General features: G+C 37.7%; 1 protein-coding gene across 1 annotated transcript in view; it reads left to right on the top strand.

Annotated features, from left to right (window-relative positions):
- The window catches only part of COL3A1 (collagen type III alpha 1 chain), a 42943-nt gene extending 19618 nt beyond the window's left edge, over positions 1–23325 (top strand). Inside the window, exons 10-51 of the mRNA XM_002712333.6 lie at positions 112–165; positions 814–867; positions 1271–1315; positions 1451–1504; positions 2178–2222; positions 3100–3153; positions 3568–3666; positions 4226–4270; positions 4425–4523; positions 5133–5186; positions 5304–5411; positions 5597–5650; positions 6251–6349; positions 6681–6734; positions 6869–6967; positions 7256–7309; positions 7420–7473; positions 7783–7836; positions 8743–8796; positions 9130–9174; positions 9743–9841; positions 9928–10035; positions 10282–10335; positions 13145–13198; positions 13290–13343; positions 14044–14097; positions 14676–14783; positions 15183–15236; positions 15520–15573; positions 15767–15928; positions 16042–16149; positions 16666–16773; positions 17375–17428; positions 17514–17621; positions 18079–18132; positions 18540–18647; positions 18919–18972; positions 19068–19175; positions 20013–20304; positions 21345–21532; positions 21930–22172; positions 22904–23325. Of these exons, the coding sequence (XP_002712379.1) occupies positions 112–165; positions 814–867; positions 1271–1315; positions 1451–1504; positions 2178–2222; positions 3100–3153; positions 3568–3666; positions 4226–4270; positions 4425–4523; positions 5133–5186; positions 5304–5411; positions 5597–5650; positions 6251–6349; positions 6681–6734; positions 6869–6967; positions 7256–7309; positions 7420–7473; positions 7783–7836; positions 8743–8796; positions 9130–9174; positions 9743–9841; positions 9928–10035; positions 10282–10335; positions 13145–13198; positions 13290–13343; positions 14044–14097; positions 14676–14783; positions 15183–15236; positions 15520–15573; positions 15767–15928; positions 16042–16149; positions 16666–16773; positions 17375–17428; positions 17514–17621; positions 18079–18132; positions 18540–18647; positions 18919–18972; positions 19068–19175; positions 20013–20304; positions 21345–21532; positions 21930–22172; positions 22904–23050 (3651 nt within the window). The 3' untranslated portion in view covers positions 23051–23325. The remainder of the gene's footprint in view (positions 1–111; positions 166–813; positions 868–1270; positions 1316–1450; positions 1505–2177; positions 2223–3099; positions 3154–3567; positions 3667–4225; positions 4271–4424; positions 4524–5132; positions 5187–5303; positions 5412–5596; positions 5651–6250; positions 6350–6680; positions 6735–6868; positions 6968–7255; positions 7310–7419; positions 7474–7782; positions 7837–8742; positions 8797–9129; positions 9175–9742; positions 9842–9927; positions 10036–10281; positions 10336–13144; positions 13199–13289; positions 13344–14043; positions 14098–14675; positions 14784–15182; positions 15237–15519; positions 15574–15766; positions 15929–16041; positions 16150–16665; positions 16774–17374; positions 17429–17513; positions 17622–18078; positions 18133–18539; positions 18648–18918; positions 18973–19067; positions 19176–20012; positions 20305–21344; positions 21533–21929; positions 22173–22903) is intronic.
- Positions 23326–24962: the final 1637 nt, after the last annotated feature.

The following is a 24962-nucleotide window of genomic DNA, read 5'->3' as shown; positions in this document are numbered from 1 at the left end:
TTATATTACTCTATAATTTAATTGCAATCAGCTTAATAATAGAGGTGTTTTACTGGTAGATTATTATTCTATCTGAAGGTTCATTAACATCTTTACATTCATAATTTTTAGGGTATCAAAGGTCCTGCTGGTATGCCTGGCTTCCCTGGTATGAAAGGACACAGAGTGAGTACAGTGTTTAATTTGCCTACAAACCCTTCCATTTTGTCTATGTTTACCCAACATATTGGACAACTGAATATATGCCAAATGTGGTTGCTTCTGACAGCTGGATTTGATTTATTTTTAAATGCCTAGCAATCCTATGTTTTGAGTAAAATGGTTATTTTGTACCGAATTATTGAGCCGATTTTAAGTGTATGGAAAGTCTCAGGAAAGCATAATTTAATGTTCTTACCATCACTGTTAGAAGAAAAAATGAAAATATTTATTATATATTATTCGTTGCCTTACTCATCTGATCTATAGATTGAATCAAACAACTCTGTTTTGCAAAACATTAAGTAGTTTCAACCCACCTGAATCCAAAATTTCTCAGCGTAAGAGAAATAAAACATATGAAACCTATGTTTGCTACTCCACAGTTAAGACAACTTTCTAAATAGACTGAATTATACTACAAAGTTGGTTCAGCTTTTTCCTATAAATCAGTGTTGAATATCTCAACCCAATTAGAAGAGTTGTAGATTGTTTAAATTAACATTGCAAATATTGCTATGCAGTAAAAGCTATAAAGATTCAGTGTAAAGTTCAGTAACTATTTAAGATTATTAATAGATTTTAATAATTTTGCTACTTTTATATATTTCATAGGGCTTCGACGGACGAAATGGAGAAAAGGGTGAAACAGGTGCTCCTGGATTAAAGGTTAGCCACAGAATATCCTATTTTCACCAGTAAACTCACTGAATTTTTAAATCTCTGTTTAAGATTTATTTCATGGAGCTTAATTTTTTGTAACATTTACCTGAATTTTACATACTAATGTACATATGATAACCAATTGAAGTATTAAAATTTCCATGAAAACTCCTAACATAAGGAGACTGAATTATAAATGGTTGACTATTGTAGTAAAACCTGACAATTACTTCCATTTGATATTCAAATTTTTTGATTTCTGATAAATCAAATAAAATGCTAACAGAAATCTGATATTGTTAAATTAGGTATCATTGATTCCCATGGTAATTTCCCTAATACACTGATTCTAAAAATGTACAAACTTATCTTACCAGATAAGATAGTAACAAATTTTGTATGTTTCTAGGGTGAAAATGGTCTTCCTGGTGAAAACGGAGCCCCTGGACCAATGGTAATTATCATTCTTATCATAGAATGTTCAGTTTTGCTATTGACCTCCCCAAAACCAAAACTTGTTTTGATCCCCCTCCAAATGTCCTTAAATGTCAAGTTTAACACAAAACAATACTTAAACTTTCTTCTGTAGGGCCCAAGAGGGGCTCCTGGTGAAAGAGGACGGCCAGGACTTCCTGGAGCTGCAGTGAGTACTGTCCCCATCCCACACACCTACAGCTCAGTGACAGATAAGTGTCCGAGTGAGTGCTTTCAGGCTTGCAGGACAATGTTCCTCCTACAAAATTATATTTGAAGTCACCTCACAAGTGTTTTCACTGTAATTATAGGGAAGCAACCAGGAATTTTACAGTTGCTGACTGTTTTATCTAAAGATTTATTTATTTATGCATTTTAAAGCTCAGCACGAAAGAGAGAGAGAGAGAGAGAGAGAGAGAGAGAGAGAGACTCTTTCATCCACTGGTTCAATCCCCAAATGGCTACAACAAGCAGAGCTGGGCCAGTCTGAAGCCAGGAGCCAGGAGCTTCATCCAGGTCTCCCACATGGGTGCAGAGGCCCAAACACTTGGGCCATCTTGCACTGCTTTTCCCAGGAGATTAGCAGGGAGCTGGATCAGAATTGGCACAGCTGGCGCTCTAACCAGGGCCCTTATATGGGATGCATTGGTTGCAGGTAGCAACTTCACCCACTATGCCACAACACTGGGCCTATATATCAGAGTATTTAACAAATGAACTAAAAATGGGTAACTAGTACTAAGAATATTCTAAAAAAAACTCAACTACAGCAGCATTTTTGTCAAAATTTTCTTTCAACCAACGTTAAGAAGAATATTTATGAGACAAACTTCTCTTTTCAGGGGGCTCGAGGTAACGATGGTGCCCGAGGTAGCGACGGACAACCAGTGAGTGACTTTGTATCTCACCCTATTTGTTTTCAGGGTAATGAAAGAGTATGGAGTGTACACTTTTAATATTATGTATTTATATTATAAAGAAAAGCATGCATTATCTTCTAGTTAACTATCTTTATGATTTCTTTTCAATTTAATGCTGTTGTAGACCCATATTCGGCTTTACTCAGAAAGTAGCCCTGAACCAATAAGCAAACCTCGGTTCTTAAACTTTTATATACTTGCCCAATTCCTAACATGTATATGGTGCTTACGATGTTAGTTAATACCTAATACTAGCTATAACATCTGAAAAAAAAAATCCTACAATATAGACCCGAATGTTACCTCCATTGTATACATGAGAGTCCAAAAGTTCAGGAATAAATAATCTGAACAAAGGCCTGGAATTCATGTTGGAAGTAAGGAGAAACATTTTCTAACTTCAGGTTTTACTCTTTCCTCATTTTATCATGCTGCTTTTTTGCATGATATTCACATGTGAACACTGAAGACTTTTTTTATTATTACTTATTTGAGAGAGAGAGTTACAGACAGTGAGAGCGAGAGACAGAAAGAAAGGTCTTCCATCCACTGGTTCACTCCCCAAATGGCCTCAATGGCTGGGGCTGGGCCGATCCAAAACCAGGAGCCAAAAGCTTCTTCCGGGTCTCTCATGTGGGTGCAGGGGTCCAAGCACTTGGGCCATCCTCCACTGCCTCCCCAGGCCACAGCAGAGAACTGGATTAGAAGAGGAGCAGCCAGGACTCGAACTTGTGTCCATATGGGATGCTGGTGCTGCAGGCAGAGGCTCATGTATTATTTACTAGTACTAATAAATTTCATTTGTTTGAATACGCATCCTTGAAATACTACTTAATTTTTGCAGGGCCCACCTGGTCCTCCTGGAACAGCAGGATTCCCTGGATCCCCTGGTGCTAAGGTAAACATCTTGAAAACATCAGAAAATAGTTGCCTTGCTTCTCAAAAATAATTCTTTTATATAAGCCAAATGACATTTTTTATCTATACATATATTTAAAGCCTCATTCTGAAATCGAAGAGTTCATCACTGACATTCAATCGTTCAGATATCTCTCCTGACATCCTCTCTCATACATATATTCTCCATTTTTCTCTGCCTTCATGATTTTCTTTGCCTTCCTTTTCTTTATTTTCCTTCCTTCCTTCTGCCCTCTCTCTCTCTCTCTCTTTTCTCTTTCTCTCTCTCTCTTTCTTTTGTGTCATTAGACAGCCATACTACTTCAGCCATAGAGAAATAGGGATAAATGGGGTGAACTGGCTTAGTGATTAAAAGTTGCAATGAAAATCAATTACTTTGCATTTTATCTTTCAGGGTGAAGTTGGACCTGCAGGGTCCCCTGGTTCAAATGGCTCCCCTGGACAAAGAGGAGAGCCTGGACCGCAGGGACATGCTGGTGCTCAAGGTCCTCCTGTAAGTAATAAAACGACCATTGAGATGCAGGGCTGCAGCACTTACTCCAGGAATGTGTGTGTTTCAATGTTGCCCTCAGTTAAACTTGCTTCTTTAAAAAAGATGTTGCTCAGTGTTCTACAAGCACCCCACTGTGATAAATACTGAATTAATTACTAGAGAAAATGGTAGTTTTTGAGGATTGCCATAATCTAGAATTCATCAATTTTATGTTTCTATATACAGTATAAAAAGTAGGCAATGGATAGGAAAGTTGTGTGGTACCTGGAGGATGTGCACCAAACTAATCACTGATCAGAAAAATTCAGAGAAAAATGAAAACAAACACTTCTCCTATTTACTCATTATTTAAGTTTACAGAAGTTCTATACTACCTTGTTATTTGGATAATGGTAACTTTTGCCTGCATTTTATATGCTGTGTTATAATTGGATGAATCACTTCATCCGTACAATGCATTATTCCCAACAATGAATTTATTTTACAAAGAAACAAACAGTTTCAAATGTACACACACCCTTTGCATTATGACTAATGTGCTCCCTTCTCTGTACACTAGGGCCCTCCTGGGAACAATGGTAGTCCTGGCGGCAAAGGTGAAATGGTAAGCTGAGCCCACACCTCACCCCCACCTCAGCCACAGCATATCGGTCTCTATTGCATTGTGCATAGACATATATTTGTGACGTTTTAAATGAGATATTCAGAAAAGAAAGTTTGAGTTGGGCTCATACCTGTCTCCTTCTGGTTGCTCGTAGGGTCCTGCCGGCATTCCTGGAGCTCCTGGGCTCATGGGAGCCCGGGGTCCTCCTGGACCACCTGGTACTAACGGTATTCCTGGCCAGCGAGGTGCTGCTGTAAGTTGCCTTTCTTCTTCTTCCCAGTCTAGATGGTGTGGCTTTAAACCCACAACAAAAATATCAACAGCACTTTTTGCCCTATTTATTTAAATGTATTTAAATTTAGTTTATGGTCCTAGGGCTGAATTATGTTTTTTGTTTGTTTTTTGGGGATACTTTTTCTAGGTGGTTATGTTTCATTTTTTAAAAAAAATATGTCTTTTAATTTTATGAAAGAGTTACAGAGAGAGGTAGAGACAAAGAGAGGTAGAGACAGAGAGAGAAGGAGAAGTCTTCTATCTGCTGGTTCACTCCCTAAATGGCTGCAACAGCCAGAGCTGGGCTGTTCTGAAGCCAGGAGCCAGGAGCTTCTTCCGGGTCTCTCATATGGGTGCGGGGGCCCAAGGACTTGGGCCATCTTCTACTGCTTCCCAGGTGCATTAGCAAGGAGCTGGATCAGAAGTGGAGAAGCCAGGACTTGAACTGGTGCCCATAGAGGATGCTGGAGCTGCAGGCCAGGGCTTTAACCTATTGTGTCACAGCTCGGGCCCCTTAACTGTCTTTTGGGTGATTGTTTTATTAGTCGAATCCTCCCTGTTCTTAAAAAACAAATTTGTTTCACTTTAGGGTGAACCCGGTAAGAACGGTGCCAAAGGAGAGCCAGGGCCACGTGGTGAACGTGTAAGTGTTAACACAATGGATATGGTCATTTCCTAGAAAAATGCAAACATAATAAATAGGCACAACTTTGGTAACTAAATCCAGTCATAACTCCAGTACTTTGCCATCATGTTTTAGGGTGAAGCTGGTTCTCCAGGTATTCCAGGGGCTAAAGGAGAAGATGGCAAAGACGGCTCACCTGGAGAACCTGGCGCCAATGGACTTCCGGGAGCTGCGGGAGAAAGGGTATGTTTCCTGTGGGGCATCGAACAGAAAGGCCACAGCACTGTCGTTCCCATGAAACCTCACACTCAGTGGAGTTACTCATTCTACATCTGAAGCATTTTAGTGTTTTATAACACAAGAACATCTACATTGCCACCCAAGAATTAATCCTTTCGACTGAAGTATTTGGCTCTCCTTATTTCCAGGGTGCCCCTGGATTCCGAGGACCTGCTGGACCAAGTGGCACTCCAGGAGAAAAGGTAAATAATTCAAATTTCCCTTTTCCAAAAGTAATAACAGTACTACAAATAGGTATATCTTTTTATGCAGTTTCCCAGTGATAAAAAACTAAATACCTGAAACCCATGGGAGTTAAAAAAATAATTCCCAATGTCAAATAATGATTTTAGCCCCTGCTCTGTCACATTCCTAGCTCTGAACTAAAGCAAGTCACCTAACCCTGGGAGAATCCTTTAACATATCTATTAATTGGGAATCTTTCAACACAGCATCATTGCTAAAGTAATATAGACTGAAACTCCTGAAAGCTCTTTGAAAATTCTAAATTAATATGCAAATAGGATTTTATATCATCAAAGATATTTGACTTTAGATGTACAAAAATTGATTCTAAGTCCACTAAATATCTTTTAAGCAAGTAGTAGTCATCCTAGTTGCTTCAAAAATTCTTTGGCTTGGCAATGCCAGCTAATATCATTGTAACTGTGTGTAGAGAATGTCAACAACATGCCAACTCCTTGAGAAGTCAATTGAAGATCTCTATTTGTAACCTAAATATTGCTGACATCTTTGTCAATAAAGGCTGTTTTAAATACTTATTGACTTGTTTGACTCCTTAGGGTCCTGCTGGGGAGCGTGGTGGTCCAGGCCCCGCTGGGCCCAGAGGAGCGACTGGAGAACCTGGCCGAGATGGTGCCCCTGGAAGTCCAGGAATGAGGGTACAGAGAAACATACATGTGCTTTATTTTGGTGATAAAAAAGGGAAGATACATGGAGGCAGATCAAAGACAACTTAAACCACACTACAGCTTTTGTAAGACTCAAAGCAGAACAAAATGATGTTAGGAAAACTTGGTCAAGGTTAAATACAGGAAGAAAAGAAAGTACAACACTTGACTAAGATGCTTTACAGACAGAAAAAAAAAAAACAGGTGTAAAAATATAAGGCTATATGTATAAGTGGACATTTCAAAATTGTAAAAATAGCATATGATGTATTTTTGAATATTTTAATTCTACATCACCTGACTAATGACTTCTTTAATTCAGGGTATGCCCGGAAGCCCAGGAGGACCAGGCAGTGATGGGAAACCAGGGCCTCCTGTATGTACCTTTCAAAAATCTCTTTTTACAAGCTTAGTAAAACAAAATAGACTGCATGCACATGGATAACTAGAGAGAGAAGGCTTTGATCATATCTTCATCTAACCTTTTCAATACAATTTTCTTTTCATTAGGGAAGTCAAGGAGACAGTGGTCGCCCAGGTCCCCCTGGCCCATCCGGTCCCCGAGGTCAACCCGGTGTCATGGGCTTCCCTGGTCCTAAAGGAAATGATGTGAGTTTCCTCATTGATTTCTTCAGTAAATATTGTACAGAAGATCTTCCAGTTTCCACTTGGAAATGCAGAAACGGTCAAAACTCAGTCTCCTTGTCAAAGTGTGAAAGAATGTATGAAAATCACGTGGCATATAGGAAGGGAACCAAATATACCACTGAGTATGATTTTGTGTATGTTTGTATGTGTGTGTGTGCATGTGGAGGAGACAGATCAAAAATCAGAGAGCACCATATGACTAGTGATTTCCTTTTGAGAACTAGTAAGCACTAGCCATTTCTTCTTTAGGGTGCACCTGGCAAGAACGGAGAACGAGGTGGGCCTGGAGGACCTGGCCTCCCGGTATGTAGATTTCATCTACTTGCTTCTAGATTTCTCATAGATGCGTGAATATCCAACTTCATGCCTGTCTTATCTTTTTTACATCAGTTTTCGTAACTTTTCTTTTTTAGGGTCCTCCTGGAAAGAATGGTGAAACTGGACCCCAGGGTCCCCCAGGACCCACTGTAAGTTCACTCATATGAAGTGGAATTGGAAGAGGGTGGAGGGGAGAGGGGCAAGGCTTTGCTAATTATATACTCTGTGACTGTGTTGTTATAGTTCACCAAAGCAATGAGGAAACTTGCTTCTTTGGTTAACTAGCTAAATGATAACACCTCTAAATAAACTATATATCTTATAAGTCTGCTTGTGTATCTTCCACAGCTCAGGCCATCTTCCCTTCTCACATCATTGCTTTAAAGTTAAGCAATGGACTGGCTAAAAATTGCAAGGGTGTTTTGTAATGGAGTATACCATTGTATTTCTCTACATAGGGGCCATCTGGTGACAAGGGAGACACAGGACCCCCTGGTCCACAAGGATTACAAGTAAGAATTTGTGCTTAAATGTATTTGAGAACTTACTTTTAGCAGACAATTCTGTATGTCCTATTCATAGCTGTATTTTTCATAGTTTGTTCAAATTTGAGGGGATCCTACACAATTGCAATTCATCTGAAGCTTAATTTGTAGGTCTGTCTTCCACAGGCATATCTTCCATCTCTATTTCAGAATAAGAATATTGTTCTCTCTATTGTCTTTTTTTAGCTTTTTAAAAATTTATATAAAGGGAACCAATTTCAGGCATTACATACATATAGTTTTAAGAGTATAATCCGGGAGTGCAGTGGAGGATGGCCCAAGTGCTTGGGCCCTGCACCCCATGGGAGACCAGGAGAAGCTCCTGGCTCCTGCCTTCCGATCAGCGCTGTGCACCGGCCACAGCGCCTGGCCGCAGCGGACGTTGGAGGATGAACCAACAGCAAAGGAAGACCTTTCTCTCTGTCTCTCTCTCTCACTGTCCACTCTGCCTGTAAAAAAAAAAAAAAAAAAAAAAAAAAAAAAAAAAAACATAATGATAGTTTCTACCCTACCCTCTCTCCTTCCTTTGTTCCCATCAGTTATAAACATGGCCTTCTTAGAAGAGAACTAATTCAACTCATAGAGTTCTATATGATTCTTCTCATCTCGTTTTTCTGTGTAATATACATGTATAATGTAACTAACTCCATATCACCATGCTCATCACTATAATTACATGCAGAAGTAGAATTGATGATAGAGGAATTTGGGTTTATAAGATATGATTACCACATTTCTGTCAGTGATTTTTCTACCTTGAAACAAATCATTGGACCATTTTTGGATTACCTTGCAGAAACATATTCATATGTGAGAAGCTTTTTTGAGAACAGTGTTTGGTGTGATTACATATGCAAATATGGTTCTTTATAGGGTTTACCTGGTACCAGTGGTCCTCCAGGAGAAAATGGAAAGCCCGGTGAAGCAGTAAGTTGCATTTCACTTTTTAAATTGCAGAAAACAAAAGGAAAAATAGTAATAGTACTATTTCTCAACTACTAACATTTTCATTTTGTATGCTCTGGTATCTGTCTTAATATTATGTCTTGAAATGTTAATTATAAAAAAGACAAATTATAGAAAAGGCAATTAACACATAAAGGGTTTGGATTTTACCATAAGATAATAGAGCTTAAGAAAGATAGCATAGCTTCAGGATTTGAAAATGTGTATGCTATACAAACAGGTCAAATGTATATTTTGCTTTTGCTTTATAATACATATTGATATTGACCCAACTATACAATCCCAATCTCTTAGGGTCCAAAGGGAGATGCTGGTGCACCTGGAGCCCCAGGAGGCAAGGTAATATCTCAATTCATTCCCTGATTTCTTCAGTATTTTCTAAAACAATTGGTTAGTAATACATTTCCAGTTTAATGTGCCAAAATATTATTTTTTCAGAAGAGCAATCTCACGAATGTTTGGTGAAAATACTTAAAGAACTCAGAACATTTCCAATATGTAAAGTTTGTTTTATAAGGAAAATTCAATTCTTTTAATGTTAATAAGCACCTACAGAATCAATCATGGACTTGAAATTTCAAAAGGGAAATGCTGACAATATATTGATTGTATATAGAAGCGTTTAGCTAGAAGAACTTAGAAAATTTGCCTTGTGAATAAAATAATGATAATGTATGTTTCAAGAAAGCTTATATTTTCATGAATTAAGTATCCCTGCTTCATGTTTATACCCTAAAATTTCCAGTTTCCACATAGATTTTCTATATTTCCACATTTTTTCTAACTATAAAAATTTCCAAGTTGTTACCAAATATAAATGGAATACCATACACCAAAAGTAATGTTATGTAAGATATTTGGATTAATTTCTAGACTTGAGTGTTCTGATACACATTTCCTGTGACAGGGTGATGCTGGTGCCCCCGGTGAACGTGGACCCCCTGGTCTGGCAGGGACTCCAGGTCTTAGAGGTGGTGCTGGTCCCCCTGGCCCCGAAGGAGGAAAGGTAACCCAGAGAGTTCATTTCGCCTAGATTTTAGAAAAAACATTCTATTTCCATCTTCACACTCACTATCTCTCTCCCGATTTTAGGGCCCTGCTGGTCCCCCTGGGCCACCTGGTGCTTCTGGTACTCCTGGTCTGCAAGGGATGCCTGGAGAAAGAGGCGGTCCTGGAAGTCCTGGTCCAAAGGGTGACAAGGTGCTAACTTCTTTTCTCTTGATTCTGAAATAAAATAGATATTTTTGGGTTAATGGAAAGCAACACAACTTGAATGTAACCTATTTTTAAAATTAATGTTATTATTTAAAGGTAGGTGGAATTTGAGATAGATCCCCAATTCCTAATATATACCCCCAGAAATAGAAAACCCTAAGGTCTGCCCCTTTTCTTGGCAGATTTTCAGAGGACACTTCTCATTTGCTGACATTGACTTTTATTTGACAGGGTGAACCTGGTGGCGCAGGGGCTGATGGAGCTCCCGGGAAAGATGGTCCAAGAGTAAGTATTCAGATTCGGAAGGCTGGCCCTCACCCACAGCTGCTGTGAGACTGTCCTTCACATGGCTTTTTTTTTTTTTTTTTCAAAAACTACTTATGAAAAATTAGATCATACTTTACCTACCTTCTGTGCATTAGAAAGATCAAAATGCCTCGACTGTTTAAATTCCCAGTTTATATCTCCCACTATCTAAAAGGAATGGAAATAAAAAAAACTCACTCTGAAGTCATAATGAGTCACTAAAATCCAAGATAACCAATACTACTCACTAAGAAACTTTTGATTTTACGAAACATTGGAATCCTGTGGTAGCACTATGTAATACTATGCAGCAACAAAAAGGAATAGATTATCAATACACACAACAACCTATACACATCTCAGAGACATCAAAATGAGTGAAGGAAAGTCAATTTCAGAAGATACATCCAGCATGATTCCATCCTGACAATATTTATGGATAGTATCAATTCGATGATTTAGAGCAGATTAGTAGTTGCCAGGAGTTAGGTGTTCATACAAGGTTGCACATGTGATAAAATTATATAAAGCTACATACAGAGATCTTTTGCCAGAGTGTCTTGGCTTTCCATGCCTGAAATACTCTCATGGGCTTTTCAGCCAGATCCGAGTGCCTTTAGGGCTGATTCTGAGGCCAGAGTGCTATTTAGGACATCTGCCATTCTATGAGTCTGCTGAGATTCTCACTTCCCATGTTGGATCACTCTCCCCTTTATTTACTCCATCAGTTAGCGTTAGCAGGTACTAGACTTGTCTATGTGCTCCCTTTGACTCCCAGTCCCTTCACCATGACCAACTGTGAACTGAAACTGATCACCTGGAACAGTGAGATGGCATTGGTACATGCCACCTCGATGGGATTGAATTGGAATCCCCTGGTATGCTTCCAACTCCACCACTTGGGGCAAGTCAGCCTGAGCATGTCCCAAATTATACATCTCTTCCCTCTCCCATTCCCACCACCATGTTCAACAGGGATCACATTTCAGTTAATTTTTCAACACTTAAGAATAACTGTGCATCAATTACAGATCTAAACCAGTCATATTAAGTAGAACAGATAAAAAAAACTACTAAGAGGGATAATGTATTTAGTTGTTCATTAACAGTCAGGGCTATGCTGATCAAGCCACCATTTCCCATAATTTCACCATTTCCTCTGAAGGGAGGAGAGAACCTCCACTTTGACTATGAGCTTGTCTAAACAAGATAAGAATCGGAGAACTCAGAGGGCTTCCATAGCCTTGGAAACTCATGACTGGAGCATAGGGAGATTACTGATGCCATAGACAGGAGTGTCAATTGGTAAAGTCAACAACAGGAGTCACTGTGCACTTACTCCTCATGTAGGATCTCTATCCTTAATGTGCTGTACATTGAGATTTAATGCTATAACGAGTACTCAAACAATATATTTCACTTTGTGTTTCTATGGGGGTGCAAACTGTTGAAATCTTTACTTAATGCATACTAAACTGATCCTCTGTAAAAAAAAAAAAAAAAAGAAATTATCAATTCCCAACTTGACTCTCACTGGGATTAAACATGACAATAGGTCTGCTCTGATTTCATCATCATTTTAAAAAATCATCTATTATTTTTCACTTTATGTTTCTGTGTGGGAGCAAACTGTTGAAATCCATACTTAATGTATACTAAGCTGATCTTCTGTATATTAAGATAATCGAAAATGAATCTTGATGTGAATGGAAGGGGAGAGGGAGTGGGAAAGGGGAGGGTTGTGGGTGGGAGGGACGGTATGGGGGGAAAGCCATTGTAATCCATAAGTCGTACTTTGGAAATTTACATGCATTAAATAAAAGTTTAAAAAAAAAAATATGACAAACCCTTAATGCATTAGGCATAGATAAAAAAAGCCTTCAATTAACAAATGAGCACTCAAAACTGTGTTCTCTGAGAAACCATTTTATCATGCAACCTCTATAATTAAAATTCTTTAACCCGCAAAAAAAAAAAAAAAAAAAAAAATTATATAAAGCTACATACAAACCCATAGACACACCATGGAGTCGAATACAACTGGTGAAATCGGAGTAACTAAGTAAGGGTTGTAACATCAGTTTCTTGGTGTGGATGTTGTGTCGTGGTTGCCTGAGATTGTTTACATAGGGAAAGGAGCCCAGAATGTCCCTGTAAATTTCTCTGCAATCTCCTGTGAATCCATCATTACTGTATAATAAAAATTAACAACAAAACAAAAATATCATAATCAATTCTATTCCTACTCTCAAACATCTTCTAATATGACTGCAACAGATAACCATAATTCAGTCATTTCATAGATACTATAGTTCCTATAGTTTTCATAACTCATAAATACTTCCCTTTTAATAAATGAGACCTCATTCATTGTTAAAGTTATCTAATACTTCAGTTGTGTAATATAAGTAAAGCAAGTAAACTAGTACTTGAAAATTCCAATTTGAAAAATGTATAATATTTCAGTAGATAAATTAAAAATTTTAAATTATCAAGCATTTGAATAAAGGATCATACTTTAATTTTCAAAGATTATTACTGTGATGTCCTATAGCTCATCCTATTCATCTCCCACAATGGAGATGAAAAACAATGAATCAATGAACTGCTGTTGGATCTTACTGTCTTCTAGGGTAATCCTCAGGGAAACTTGCATTTACTAAACTCTTCAGTATCACACATTGAGTAAAGCACATACCGCAAGAGAAATTACATTTCGAGTTTAGGAAATGAATGATAGTAATGAATTCATCTTCAAAATTTAAAAATATATTTATATTTTCTTTAGGGTCCTGCTGGTCCCATTGGTCCCCCTGGCCCAGCTGGCCAACCTGGAGATAAGGTAACACTTAACCCTCCTTGGGCAAGAAGTAAAGTATCTTTGACCTTGGATGAAGAACAGTGGCCATATTGTTTGTTTTCCCTTTTTACAGGGTGAAGGTGGTGCTCCTGGACTTCCAGGCATAGCTGGACCTCGTGGTGGCCCTGTAAGTGCTAAAGACATTTTCAGCATATTTTAGACCCACTCAGACACAATCTCTTCATGTTACCCTTAGCAATTTGGCCCCAGGTGCTCCAAATCTCAATTTTAGAGTTCTATCACTCACAACATATGAAACGCAAAGGAATGCAAAATTTATTAAATTTAAAATTTACAAGAGACAATTTTAAATCATGACCTTTTCTAAATAGCTCTGGAAAAAATGTAAAAATGATACAAACAATACCTGAAGTTACTTCAAACATGCTCATGAAAATTAAATTAAAATATAACCTTATATTGGAGCAAAATTTTTGAAATGCATGAATGCTTCTAGGTTTGTAAGTTAATCCTTCTTAAATCTACAAGACCTTTGCCTAAGAGTCCTTATAGATCTGAAATTCTCTGCCTTCAGGGTTTGAGACCACAGACAGCATTATAGTAAATCACTTTTAATAAACTAATTACATAGTTTTTCAATTAACCTTTCACTATATTTTAAAATACACTTTTAAAATTATACAATAAAATATTTTAAATATTTCACAATTTTCTTCTTAGTAATGCATCAATCAATGACTTTTTTTAGAAGTAGAAAAATTTTCAGAAATTAAACTATGTTAGCTTCTTGTGTCTATCTCTGAAAAGGTGTACTGCCTATGGGAAGGTCTCTCCATTGCGACTAACAGGGATATTTTTCTCTTCAGGGAGAGAGAGGTGAACACGGGCCTCCAGGACCTGCTGGCTTCCCTGGTGCTCCTGTAAGTATGAATATTTAGTCACTCAGAATCAACACCTTGCAAAAAAAAAAAAAAAAACAAAAAAAACAGCAGAAGTGCAAGGCAAACTTGGGTTCTAATCCAGCCTCGATACTCCATTCCTTGTTGCGTTATGTTACTTATTTGATTTTTATTTTTGTTGTACTACTCCCACTCCTCCTTTTTAAAGGCTGAAATAAAAATGCCAGTCCTTCCTCTCTACCTGCATGGTGAGGCTAAAACACACCATAGATACTCTAAATATTTCTAAGGTCTTTCACTGTAAGTTGATACTAATTAAAATTTACTCTAAACTCAATCTTTCTCAAAGCTTCATTTCCAGATGCACAATCCTTGGAGAAACTTCCTCTCTAGTGGCAAATTATATACACTTTATATTTCCTTGATTGTCTTCTCTCATGGAAATGCCTTTACTGACTTTGCAGTCATGTTTTCAGACATCTTTCCTATATTATTTCCAAGTCTTTCAATCTGAAGAAGTCTATATTCTGAAAAGAGACAGTGATAAACCAAGCCTGTTGTAAAGGATGGCGGTGACAGGTGGTTGTTTCTGCATATAGGGACAGAATGGTGAGCCTGGTGCTAAAGGAGAAAGAGGTGCTCCCGGTGAGAAGGGTGAAGGCGGTCCTCCTGGTATTGCCGGACCCCCTGGAGGTTCTGGGCCTGCTGTAAGTTTCCATCTCTCTCTCTCTCTCTCTCTCTCTCTTTCTAGTCCCTACCCCCACCATGGAAAACATGTAGTTTATTATTATTATTTTAAATCATGCTTCCCTCCCTCCATCAATCCCACTCATTCCTCCCTTCCTTCTTGTTCTTTAATTTCTACAAATGTAGTTTATTATTAATTTGATATTTCATGCTGAGATAGCATGTTCTGATGGCAAGAGTTTAATCTTTGTGGAAATACAGTTTTAAGTTTAAATCTTGGCTCCAGCAGTCTAGATATGGATTCACTCAAGTTCTTTTCACCTCTTCATAGAGTTATTGTTTTCCCATGATGCAACACTTCTCTCACATTTTGATTTCGGTGCTGTCCTCATAGACCTTTCCCCCTCCATTTCACATAGGGTCCTCCTGGTCCTCAAGGTGTCAAAGGCGAGCGTGGCAGTCCCGGTGGCCCAGTAAGTACTGACAGTCTAACTACTGTTCTCTGCACTATTATTGAAAAACATTCATTCCTGTCTTGCTATGTAAAAACTGTTTTCAAGATACGAGAGCTAAAACAGAGTTGAAAAATTATAATCACTCACCCATATTTGAGTTATATGAAAAATCCTAAGAGGGAAAAACAAGCCGTAAATGTCTTTGAGATAGAAAGCAGATGTATGACTTTGCTTACTCTTTGTGCACAGTGTAGATATTTGCTCTACTTTTGAAATTCAAAAATAAATGATCATTTCATAGGGTGCTGCTGGCTTCCCTGGTGCACGTGGTCTTCCTGGTCCTCCTGGCAATAATGTAAGTATTTTTAAAAGTCTTTTCTCATTCTGTGTTTCAGGAAGAGCATTCAAATATTTATAGCATAAGAAACTTACAAATTGCTACTGACCTGCCTGTTAAGTCCCATGTAAAATTATTGAAAGTAGATAAAATAAGAAAAAAGATCACTTTTTCCATTATAAATATTCAAATGTAAAACAATTCTTTGTAGGGTAACCCAGGACCCCCAGGCCCCAGTGGCGGTCCAGGCAAGGACGGGCCTCCAGGTCCTCCAGGTAGCAACGGTGCTCCTGGCAACCCTGGAGTGGCTGGACCAAAAGGCGACGCTGGCCAACCAGGAGAGAAGGGATCCCCTGGCGCCCAGGGTCCTCCAGTGAGTGACTTCATTGCTTTATTGATTGACAATATTGTTTTGATTACTGATCACAAATTAATAGAGGAAAACATAGTAACAAGGAACTATGTCTTCATCATCTGTCACAATAGGGAGCCCCAGGCCCACTCGGACTTGCAGGAATTACAGGAGCTCGGGGTCTCGCAGGACCACCAGGCATGCCAGGTCCTAGGGGAAGCCCTGGCCCTCAGGGTGTCAAGGTGAGTAGCCACCTTTCACTGGACTTTGCGTCCTTGGTAGCATTCAGAGATCACTTAACCATATCAAATATCAAAATTTCAACAAAACGCCATATAAATGATCATGAAATTAAAATTCGCTATTGAAGATTTAACTTATATGCCAAACCTACTAAGTGTATATTCTTCAGTTACAAAGAAATGTTTATAAAACCTAATTCTAATGTTTATCATAAACCTATGATTTCATGAAGGTTCACCGTTATTGTTTCTTACAACACCTACATCTATTGTGCTAAAATGTATTCTGAATGAGATAATCATGTAATTGCTCAGCTCTTTGGCATCCAGAGTCACTGAACAAGTTGAAAAATGCAAGAAACTTGTTTCCCCATGGTTCCCCTACAGAAGGCATCGTTTTAAGAAAAAAAGTCAATAAAAATTGAATAACACAGGATTGTCCTCAGTGAAGTAAATATAACAAATGTTAATTGATTTCACAAGTTTAAATGAGATCTTCCACTGCTTTGTACAAAGGGTGAAAGTGGGAAGCCAGGAGTTAATGGACAGAATGGAGAACGTGGGCCTCCTGGACCCCAAGGTCTTCCTGGCCTGGCTGGCACTGCTGGTGAACCTGGAAGAGACGTAAGTAGTGATTCTTAAGACATCTTCAATTGGCCAGGTAAAATTGGATCATTTATTTATGTCAGACTGAGCATTAATATCTAAAAGAATAAACAGGACCATGCAGCCAAGATCTCTTTCCTTCTCTGTTAACAATTCTTTTTTCATTATGACTTAGAATAAAATAGAATACAACTTGAAGACCATTTTTATGAATATTTACCCAATAAATCATTTTAGTGGAGAAAATATTATATCTAACCAAATAAGGAAACAAGTTGATGGGCAGAGTCCCAATTAACATCTTTTTGTGTGTGTAAAAGTATTCAACTATCTGTGCTTAGTCATATCTCATGTTTTTCAATTTTCAAATTAATATTATTTTTATTTGAGACATTTTTACCTAAGCCCTTTTCTGCTCCTACCTCATGAAATTTTCATACCATAGATATACCATATATCTGTTTAAGTATCATGCCCTTCAAGGAACTACACACCACTGTATTTGCTAAGATTTCTCCTCTTCAAAACCCAATGTTCAGCCCCTTTAGTGAAGGCATGACTTAGATGGTATTTAGATGACTCAAAAGAACTTGATTTTTTTCTCTCTTTTTGAAATCAGGGAAACCCTGGATCAGATGGTCAGCCAGGCAGAGATGGAGCTCCTGGTGGCAAGGTATAACAAATGCATGTGAGACAGGTTGTTGTCATTGGAGCAAATGATCATCATATTTATGATGGATGTATGAATTTGTTTACAGGGTGACCGTGGTGAAAATGGCTCCCCAGGGGCTCCTGGTGCTCCTGGTCATCCAGGCCCCCCTGGTCCTGTTGGTCCAGCTGGAAAGAGTGGTGATCGAGGAGAAACTGTGAGTTCTGAGAAACGCCATCTCTTCTTTCTTATCTATTTCCCTCAATAAAGGGATTTGTAGATAAAACATGGGTTGTCAGATCTGCCAATCAAAATATCTGTTATCATTTGTTTGATAGCTTTTATGTTAGTCATTCCTTAGGCAAATGTAGTGATAAAGCTACACTAGAGATTTCTGGCAGTAATCAATGGAAAATTCATTAATAGAACACCAATTAATACTGATCAGAGCAACTATATATTTTCTGGGTAAATGCAAGACTGAGTTAATAGAACTTGTTCCTAGTTGCCCTGCTTAGTTGGCCAGTAAAGATATAAACAGGGAATGGACTTTAAAGGAGAAAACAATATTAACTTCCAATAATAGTATGCATATGGAATTATTCATTTTAAAAATTGTAGCAATGAATATAGCAACCTCATGATGGTTTGCTCATTCGTGTATTTTCATTTAGGGCCCTGCTGGTCCTTCCGGTGCTCCTGGTCCTGCTGGTGCCCGAGGTGCTCCTGTAAGTTTTGTTTTGTTTATTTGTCTGTTTTTTGTTTTCTTCTAACTTCTTCTGCAACATAGGAAACATTCTGTTTTCTGGTATGTTCAAGAAGAAAACATTTAAAGTATAGAACTATGCAGTAAATAGTAACTGTCCTTTTATAGTACAGAAAGCAATCCATGTCCTGAGAGTTCTTTGGGACTAGGTCTATAAGCATCAATTATTAGAACCCCATGCCATTATCAGTCCCAAATTTAAATAATCACAAAAAAATAGTGTTATCCTTTATATAAAGTGTCTGCCAATTAGCATTTCCAGCTAATTTAGAAATCTAGACTGTCAGAAGAATAGATTTATTATAAACTCCATTATTTTTTCAATATGTGTTTGTGTACATGACCTTCATGTAAAATGTGTTTCTACAGGGTCCCCAAGGCCCGCGTGGTGACAAAGGTGAAACGGGTGAACGTGGCGCCAATGGCATCAAAGGACATCGAGGATTCCCTGGTAATCCAGGCCCTCCAGGTTCTCCAGTAAGTGCATTTGTCTTGTTTGAAAATCCCCTCTAGTGCATTTTAATTAAGGACTAGGTGAATTTTAGAGATAACAGGGAAAATGTCCCATCTTTAAAAGCTTGGACTCAAGGCCTTATTTGAAATGACAGTTGGGAGAAACCATAGGGAGATTAAGGAAAGAGAAACAGTGTTTCATCCTGATCCCCAAGCTTCTTTGTCTGAGCTTGAATATGTACTTTCTAAACCTTTGAAAGGTCTTCACTCACACTCATCTTGCCTTTCTGTTCAGGGTCCTTCTGGTCATCAGGGTGCAGTTGGTAGTCCAGGACCTGCAGGCCCCAGAGTAAGTACTACAGACATCTATTGAAAAGTCTGAGTTTTAAAATGTTTGCACTGCAGGAAGATATTCTCACATTATGACGTCACAATGATTTTTAGGGACCTGTTGGACCTAGTGGCCCCCCTGGCAAAGATGGAACAAGTGGACATCCAGGTCCCATTGGACCACCAGGGCCTCGAGGTAACCGAGGTGAAAGAGGATCAGAGGTAAGACCTCACTTGCACATGAGTGATTCGCTATAATCTTGAACTGTTCAGAAACACTGCATGGTATTTTAAACTGGTAGAGTAACTTCAATAATGCAATTATCTCATTTAGAAATAGAACAATGACTTTAAAATGTTCACCATATTAGGACTTTTTTCATCATACTATAATGGAGTGGTGGGCTTATATTTTGATAACTGTGGGTGAACCTTATGTCTTTACTCAAATCTGTTAATGAATGAATCATAATAACATCTGGCAAGTTAGCCAAATGGACATTCCAATGTTAAGCTTACACTAGAGGTAACACAGTTATGTTAATAATAATGATTTACATTACTATAAAGCATTTGACTTCTCAAGCAGCTTCCACAATCCCTAGTTTGCCACGCAAACCATCATTCCTAATATTTTCCTATCCTAAACTCATGGGGTGCATGGGATAAAAACTGCTATCTCCACAAGTTAGACACAAAGCAATTGAACCATTAATAAGTTATGTCATAAACCAAAAGGTACTAATTTAATGGGAAATTTGGGCTCAGAATCTAGGTTCCCTGATTTTATTTCTTGTGCTTCATGGGCTATTTGCAAATATCAGTTATATAAAAGAAAGAATAATATAGTAAAATTTGTGCTCTAACACAACTGCTTCTTACACATAGGAAGAATATTTCTTGGTAATTAATTGCAGTTATTATAAATTGGTTCACTATAAAAGCACTGAGAAACATGATTGTGGACAGTTTTTAATGTATTTTCCTGGAGTAGCGGCATTTTTTTTTAGTGGGAACCAGACAAGTCCAGTTCAACAATGCATGTTTTACTCATCCTAGGGCTCCCCAGGCCACCCAGGACAGCCAGGTCCTCCTGGACCCCCTGGTGCCCCCGGTCCTTGCTGTGGTGGTGCGGCTGCCATCGCTGGAGTTGGCGGTGAAAAATCTGGTGGTTTTGCCCCATATTATGGAGATGATCCAATGGATTTCAAAACCAACACCGAAGAGATTATGTCTTCACTCAAATCTGTTAATGGACAAATTGAAAGCCTCATTAGTCCTGATGGTTCTCGTAAAAACCCTGCTCGGAACTGCAGAGACCTCAAATTCTGCCATCCTGAACTTAAGAGTGGTACGTGGGGGATCATTCATGCTCTCAGTGATAAGATTATGGAGAAAAGCTACTTCCACTAGGATTTGAGGAAGAGAAAACTTCCACTGTGAATAGAAAATATTTTGTAGCCAAAATAGTACTTAAAGAATGTTAATTAAATAAAAATAAATCACAGTGTGAGAAAAATGTAAATTGGCAGATATATAGCATAACATAAATGATGTCAAAATATTCCAAATATAAAAAATTTAAATACAGTCTTTAGAAAGTTTATTACAAACCACTATTTGATATGTTTCTGAATATCATCACAAACTTATTTACTGAAGTAAAATGCATCATTGTGTTCTCAGGATTAAATACATATAATTTGGTACAGGCATCTGTAGTTTTATCATTGAATATTTATTTATTGCAATTTAATTTATTGCTATAAATCTAATATTTGATTTTTTAAATAAGAAGCAAATGAAAATTTTCAAAATACTCTATAGAATGGAATATTATGGTAGTCTAAGGTTTTGCAGATACAGGGTTAATTATTTCTTAAAAAATTACTTCAATCATTGAAATACCTTGACATGGAACATTGCCTTTGATAGCTGCAACGTCTCGAAATTACTTAAAATAGAAAAGAACCATCAGTCATGGAGACTTTAGACTTAAATCTATTGGCATAAATATGGGTTAGACAACAAGCTTACATTATTAAGCAAAATTACATTAGTCATTTTTTTAAAATTTAAAGATTTTAGCAAAACTCTATTCAGCAATACTCTATTCCAGTCAAAAGCTCTAGGCTTGGTGCATAAGCATCATGCAAAATCAAGATGTTATATTTTATTTCAGTGTTTTCTGTAGTTACTGCTGAGTCCTTTATCTTAGTAACTTCAGTAGAAAAGGTCCTCCACCAAGCTATTTGTATAATACAAATACATTAGCAGCCAACAGTATGAATGTTTTAGCAGGTAAACAAATTAAACAAAGTAATTCTGTTCCACATTTCACTACTGGATTTTATAACCAATCACCACTGTCCTTTTGTTGTGACTACTCAGGAGAATACTGGGTTGATCCTAACCAAGGTTGCAAGCTGGATGCTATCAAAGTGTTCTGTAACATGGAGACTGGGGAAACATGCGTAAACGCCAATCCTCTGAGTATCCCACGTAAGAAGTGGTGGACGGACTCTGGTGCTGAGAAGAAGCATGTTTGGTTTGGAGAGTCCATGGATGGCGGTTTTCAGGTGAGAAGGCATATAACCTTTTAAAATAAGTCATCCCTACTTTCCTGACAAATTTCATTGCCCCTATCTTTTCATTACAAACCTAAGTTAATTATCAAATAGAAGAGCTCAAATGATTGTTTTTAAACATTCAGGCAATCAGGTGATTATCCTTTTATAACTTTCATATGTTGCCCCTCCATAAGTGCTAAATCAGATTGAATTACTTTGTATGCAAACACCTGTACTTCTTAAGATCTTTTTTGCTCTGACATCTAATAAAAATATATTCATATGTAAAATATTCATCAAGTATATGAACAGCCTGTACTACAATGCCCATTGTAATGCCATGTGAATATCTTACATTCAGTGGAAACTAGAAAACTAGAGCAGTTTTCTGTGTTCCCTATTACAGTTTAGCTATGGTGATCCTGAACTTCCTGAAGACGTCCTGGATGTACAACTAGCATTCCTCCGACTGCTGTCCAGCCGAGCCTCCCAGAACATCACCTATCACTGCAAGAATAGCATTGCTTACATGGATCAGGCCAGTGGGAATGTAAAGAAAGCCCTGAAGCTGATGGGATCAAATGAAGGAGAATTCAAGGCAGAAGGAAACAGCAAATTCACATACACAGTTCTGGAGGATGGCTGCTCTGTAAGTTACATTTTTATAAACATAGGAAATTACATGCCAAGCATTTCTAGTTTAACCATGTTATTTTGAAAAGAAGTAATAAAATTAATAGGGTGAACAAAAACAGCCTTTGTTGTGAATTGTATCTACTGATTGATCCCAGGGAATGTCAAGTATCACAAAAAGTGACTAGATCTTCTTGCCCCCCAAATAAAAACCAGTTGAAATGATAGAAATTTAAACTAATCTATAACATAAACTTTATTAGTTACTGTAGAATGATGATAATTATATATTCTGCATGTGTTATATGAATTCTCTCTAAAAATCTTTGTTTTTTTTTTAAGTTTTAAATGTTAACTTCAAATCTGTCCTTTGTTATTTTAATTGGTGGAGGAAAATAGAGAATTCACTTCTAATACTAGCAAATTCCGTTGTGAGTGGCCTGTCCATTTTTTAGTAAGCCAACTGTGTACCTGGTAGCAATGAACAAAACCAGACCTCCTAACAACGGGCTCTCCTATGGTGATCCCCCTACCAGCTTTACTATGAGGCCTCCCAAAGTTTTGGGTTAAGAATATGATTTATCAACTAAGAGGATTACAGCTCTGAAGCAGAGCAGATGTCCTGTGTGCACAAGATGACATGGCCTACCAGGAGATCCCATGAGAATGGGCAATTTCCAGCTTGATTGGTTGGAGGAATTGTAATGATGATCACTTACTTACTTACTTATTATTTCTCTTTTTCAGAAACATACTGGGGAATGGAGCAAAACAGTCTTTGAATATAGAACACGCAAGGCTGTGAGACTACCCATTATAGATATTGCACCCTATGATATTGGTGGTCCTGATCAAGAATTTGGTGCGGACGTTGGCCCTGTTTGCTTTTTATAAACCAACCTCTTTCTGAAGCCCCAGCAGAAAATTGCACATTTTATATGTGTTCCTTTTGTTCTAATCTTGTCAACCAGTACAAGTGACCAACTAAATTTCTGTTATTTATTTCCAAAATTTTGGAAAAATAATTAGACAAAAAAAGGATACTTTTCTGATTTTTGCTGTTCCACCAAACACATTTCAAATGTTTTTTGTTTTATTTTTTTACCAATTCCAATTTCAAAATGTCTCAATGGTGCTATAATAAATAAACTTCAACACTCTTACAATAACACTGTGTTACATTGTTTGAATCTTAGCCCAACCTTTCTTTCTGAAATAGTCAAATATGAAATTAGGAATGGCCTCCCTATTTCAACTACCTCAACTGGTCAGAAACATACATAAATTCTATGAGTCCTACCCAAGCAAAAAATTCATATAAGCTGACAAAACTTAACAATTGCATTGATTAATTCTTCAGACTATTGGTAAAAACTAGAGTGTAGTGAAATTTAAAGAAAGAATCTTAAAGCCACATTTATTTGAATTTTGGGTATCAACTGCTTTTAAAGGTGCTTCTCTCTTTCCTTCTCATTGCTGGAGAAGATTACTAATACTTTAGAAGGCTTTAAAAACACATGTTATGGTGCTAATGTACTTTCACTTTTAAAACTAAGCCAGAAATGTTGGCTTGCATTCAAAACATAAATGCACAGTGTCTTTGTCTCCTAGCAGGAAGATTAATTGACATGCCACAGGGGACTCTCTCCCTCTATCCTGGGAAAGTCCACAAGTAAAAGCAGATTATGGGCCTGCTCTTGTCACAATAACAAAAAGAATGTTTTGAACTCTAATTTTGTAAGCTTGTATGTGGTTCGATCCTTTCTTTTTCTTACAGACACCCATAATAAAATATCATGATGAAACATCCCTGGTTTTTGTCACTTTTCATGGATTTAATAAAAACGTGTGCACTCGGAAACTCTAGTGATTTTCTTGGGAGAGTATATTGAACTCTAATTCCCCAGTGTTAATAATGATGTAATGATTTATAAACATGTTACACTGCATCTTCAAAATACAAATAATGCTCAGTAGGGAATCCTGCAGAGTTTCACAACATAATTAATGAAACCCCTGGGAGGTATTTAAAACCGGTGTGTTCTATTTGAAAGAGTTCATTCCTGGAAAGTCAAGTACTAAACTGGGATGTCTCCAAAGTGGGAGTAATCAGAGAAGAAGATGCTGGGATGAGGAAGTAAGATGAGACTGATGACACACATTAGTGTAATTCACTACTATTGAATGATGCCACTTATCTGTGGAATCAAAAAGTTGAACTCAAAAAGCAGAAAGAAGAATGATGGTCACCAGGGTCTGGTGGTGCTGTGGAGTTGGGGAGATGTTGGGCAAAGTATACAAAATTCATTTAGACAGGAAGAATAAGTAAAAGAGATCCATTTTTACAATGATGACTACAGTTAATAATAATGTATCAAATGATTGAAAACTGTTAACAATAGATTATAAGAGTTTTTCATACACACATAAGTATATGAGGTGATGCATATATTAATTAGTTCATTGTGGACATTCCACAATGTACACATTTTTGAAAACATAGTGTTACACATGGTAAATATATACAACTTTTATTTGTTAAAAAATAAACAAATAATCACTGTTCTAAAACTATTAAGAGGGATAGACAGTTAACTTAGTGGTTAGTTAAGATGCTTATGTCCCATATCAGAGTTCCTGGCTTCCTCATCCAGATTCTGAGATTGCTTAAGTGGCTGGGTCCCTGCCAGTCACCTGGGAGACCAGGATTGCATCCCTAGCTCCTGACTTTAGCCCAGCCCAGTCTCAGCACTATGGGAATTTGGGAAGTGAATCAGCAGATTGGGTCTCTCTCTCTCTCTCTCTC

This window comes from Oryctolagus cuniculus, chromosome 3 (assembly GCF_051225735.1).
Source record: "Oryctolagus cuniculus isolate XC-2025 breed Fujian yellow rabbit chromosome 3, ASM5122573v1, whole genome shotgun sequence".
NCBI classification, from domain to species: domain Eukaryota; kingdom Metazoa; phylum Chordata; class Mammalia; order Lagomorpha; family Leporidae; genus Oryctolagus; species Oryctolagus cuniculus.
This window is presented reverse-complemented; position numbering and strand designations above follow the sequence as displayed.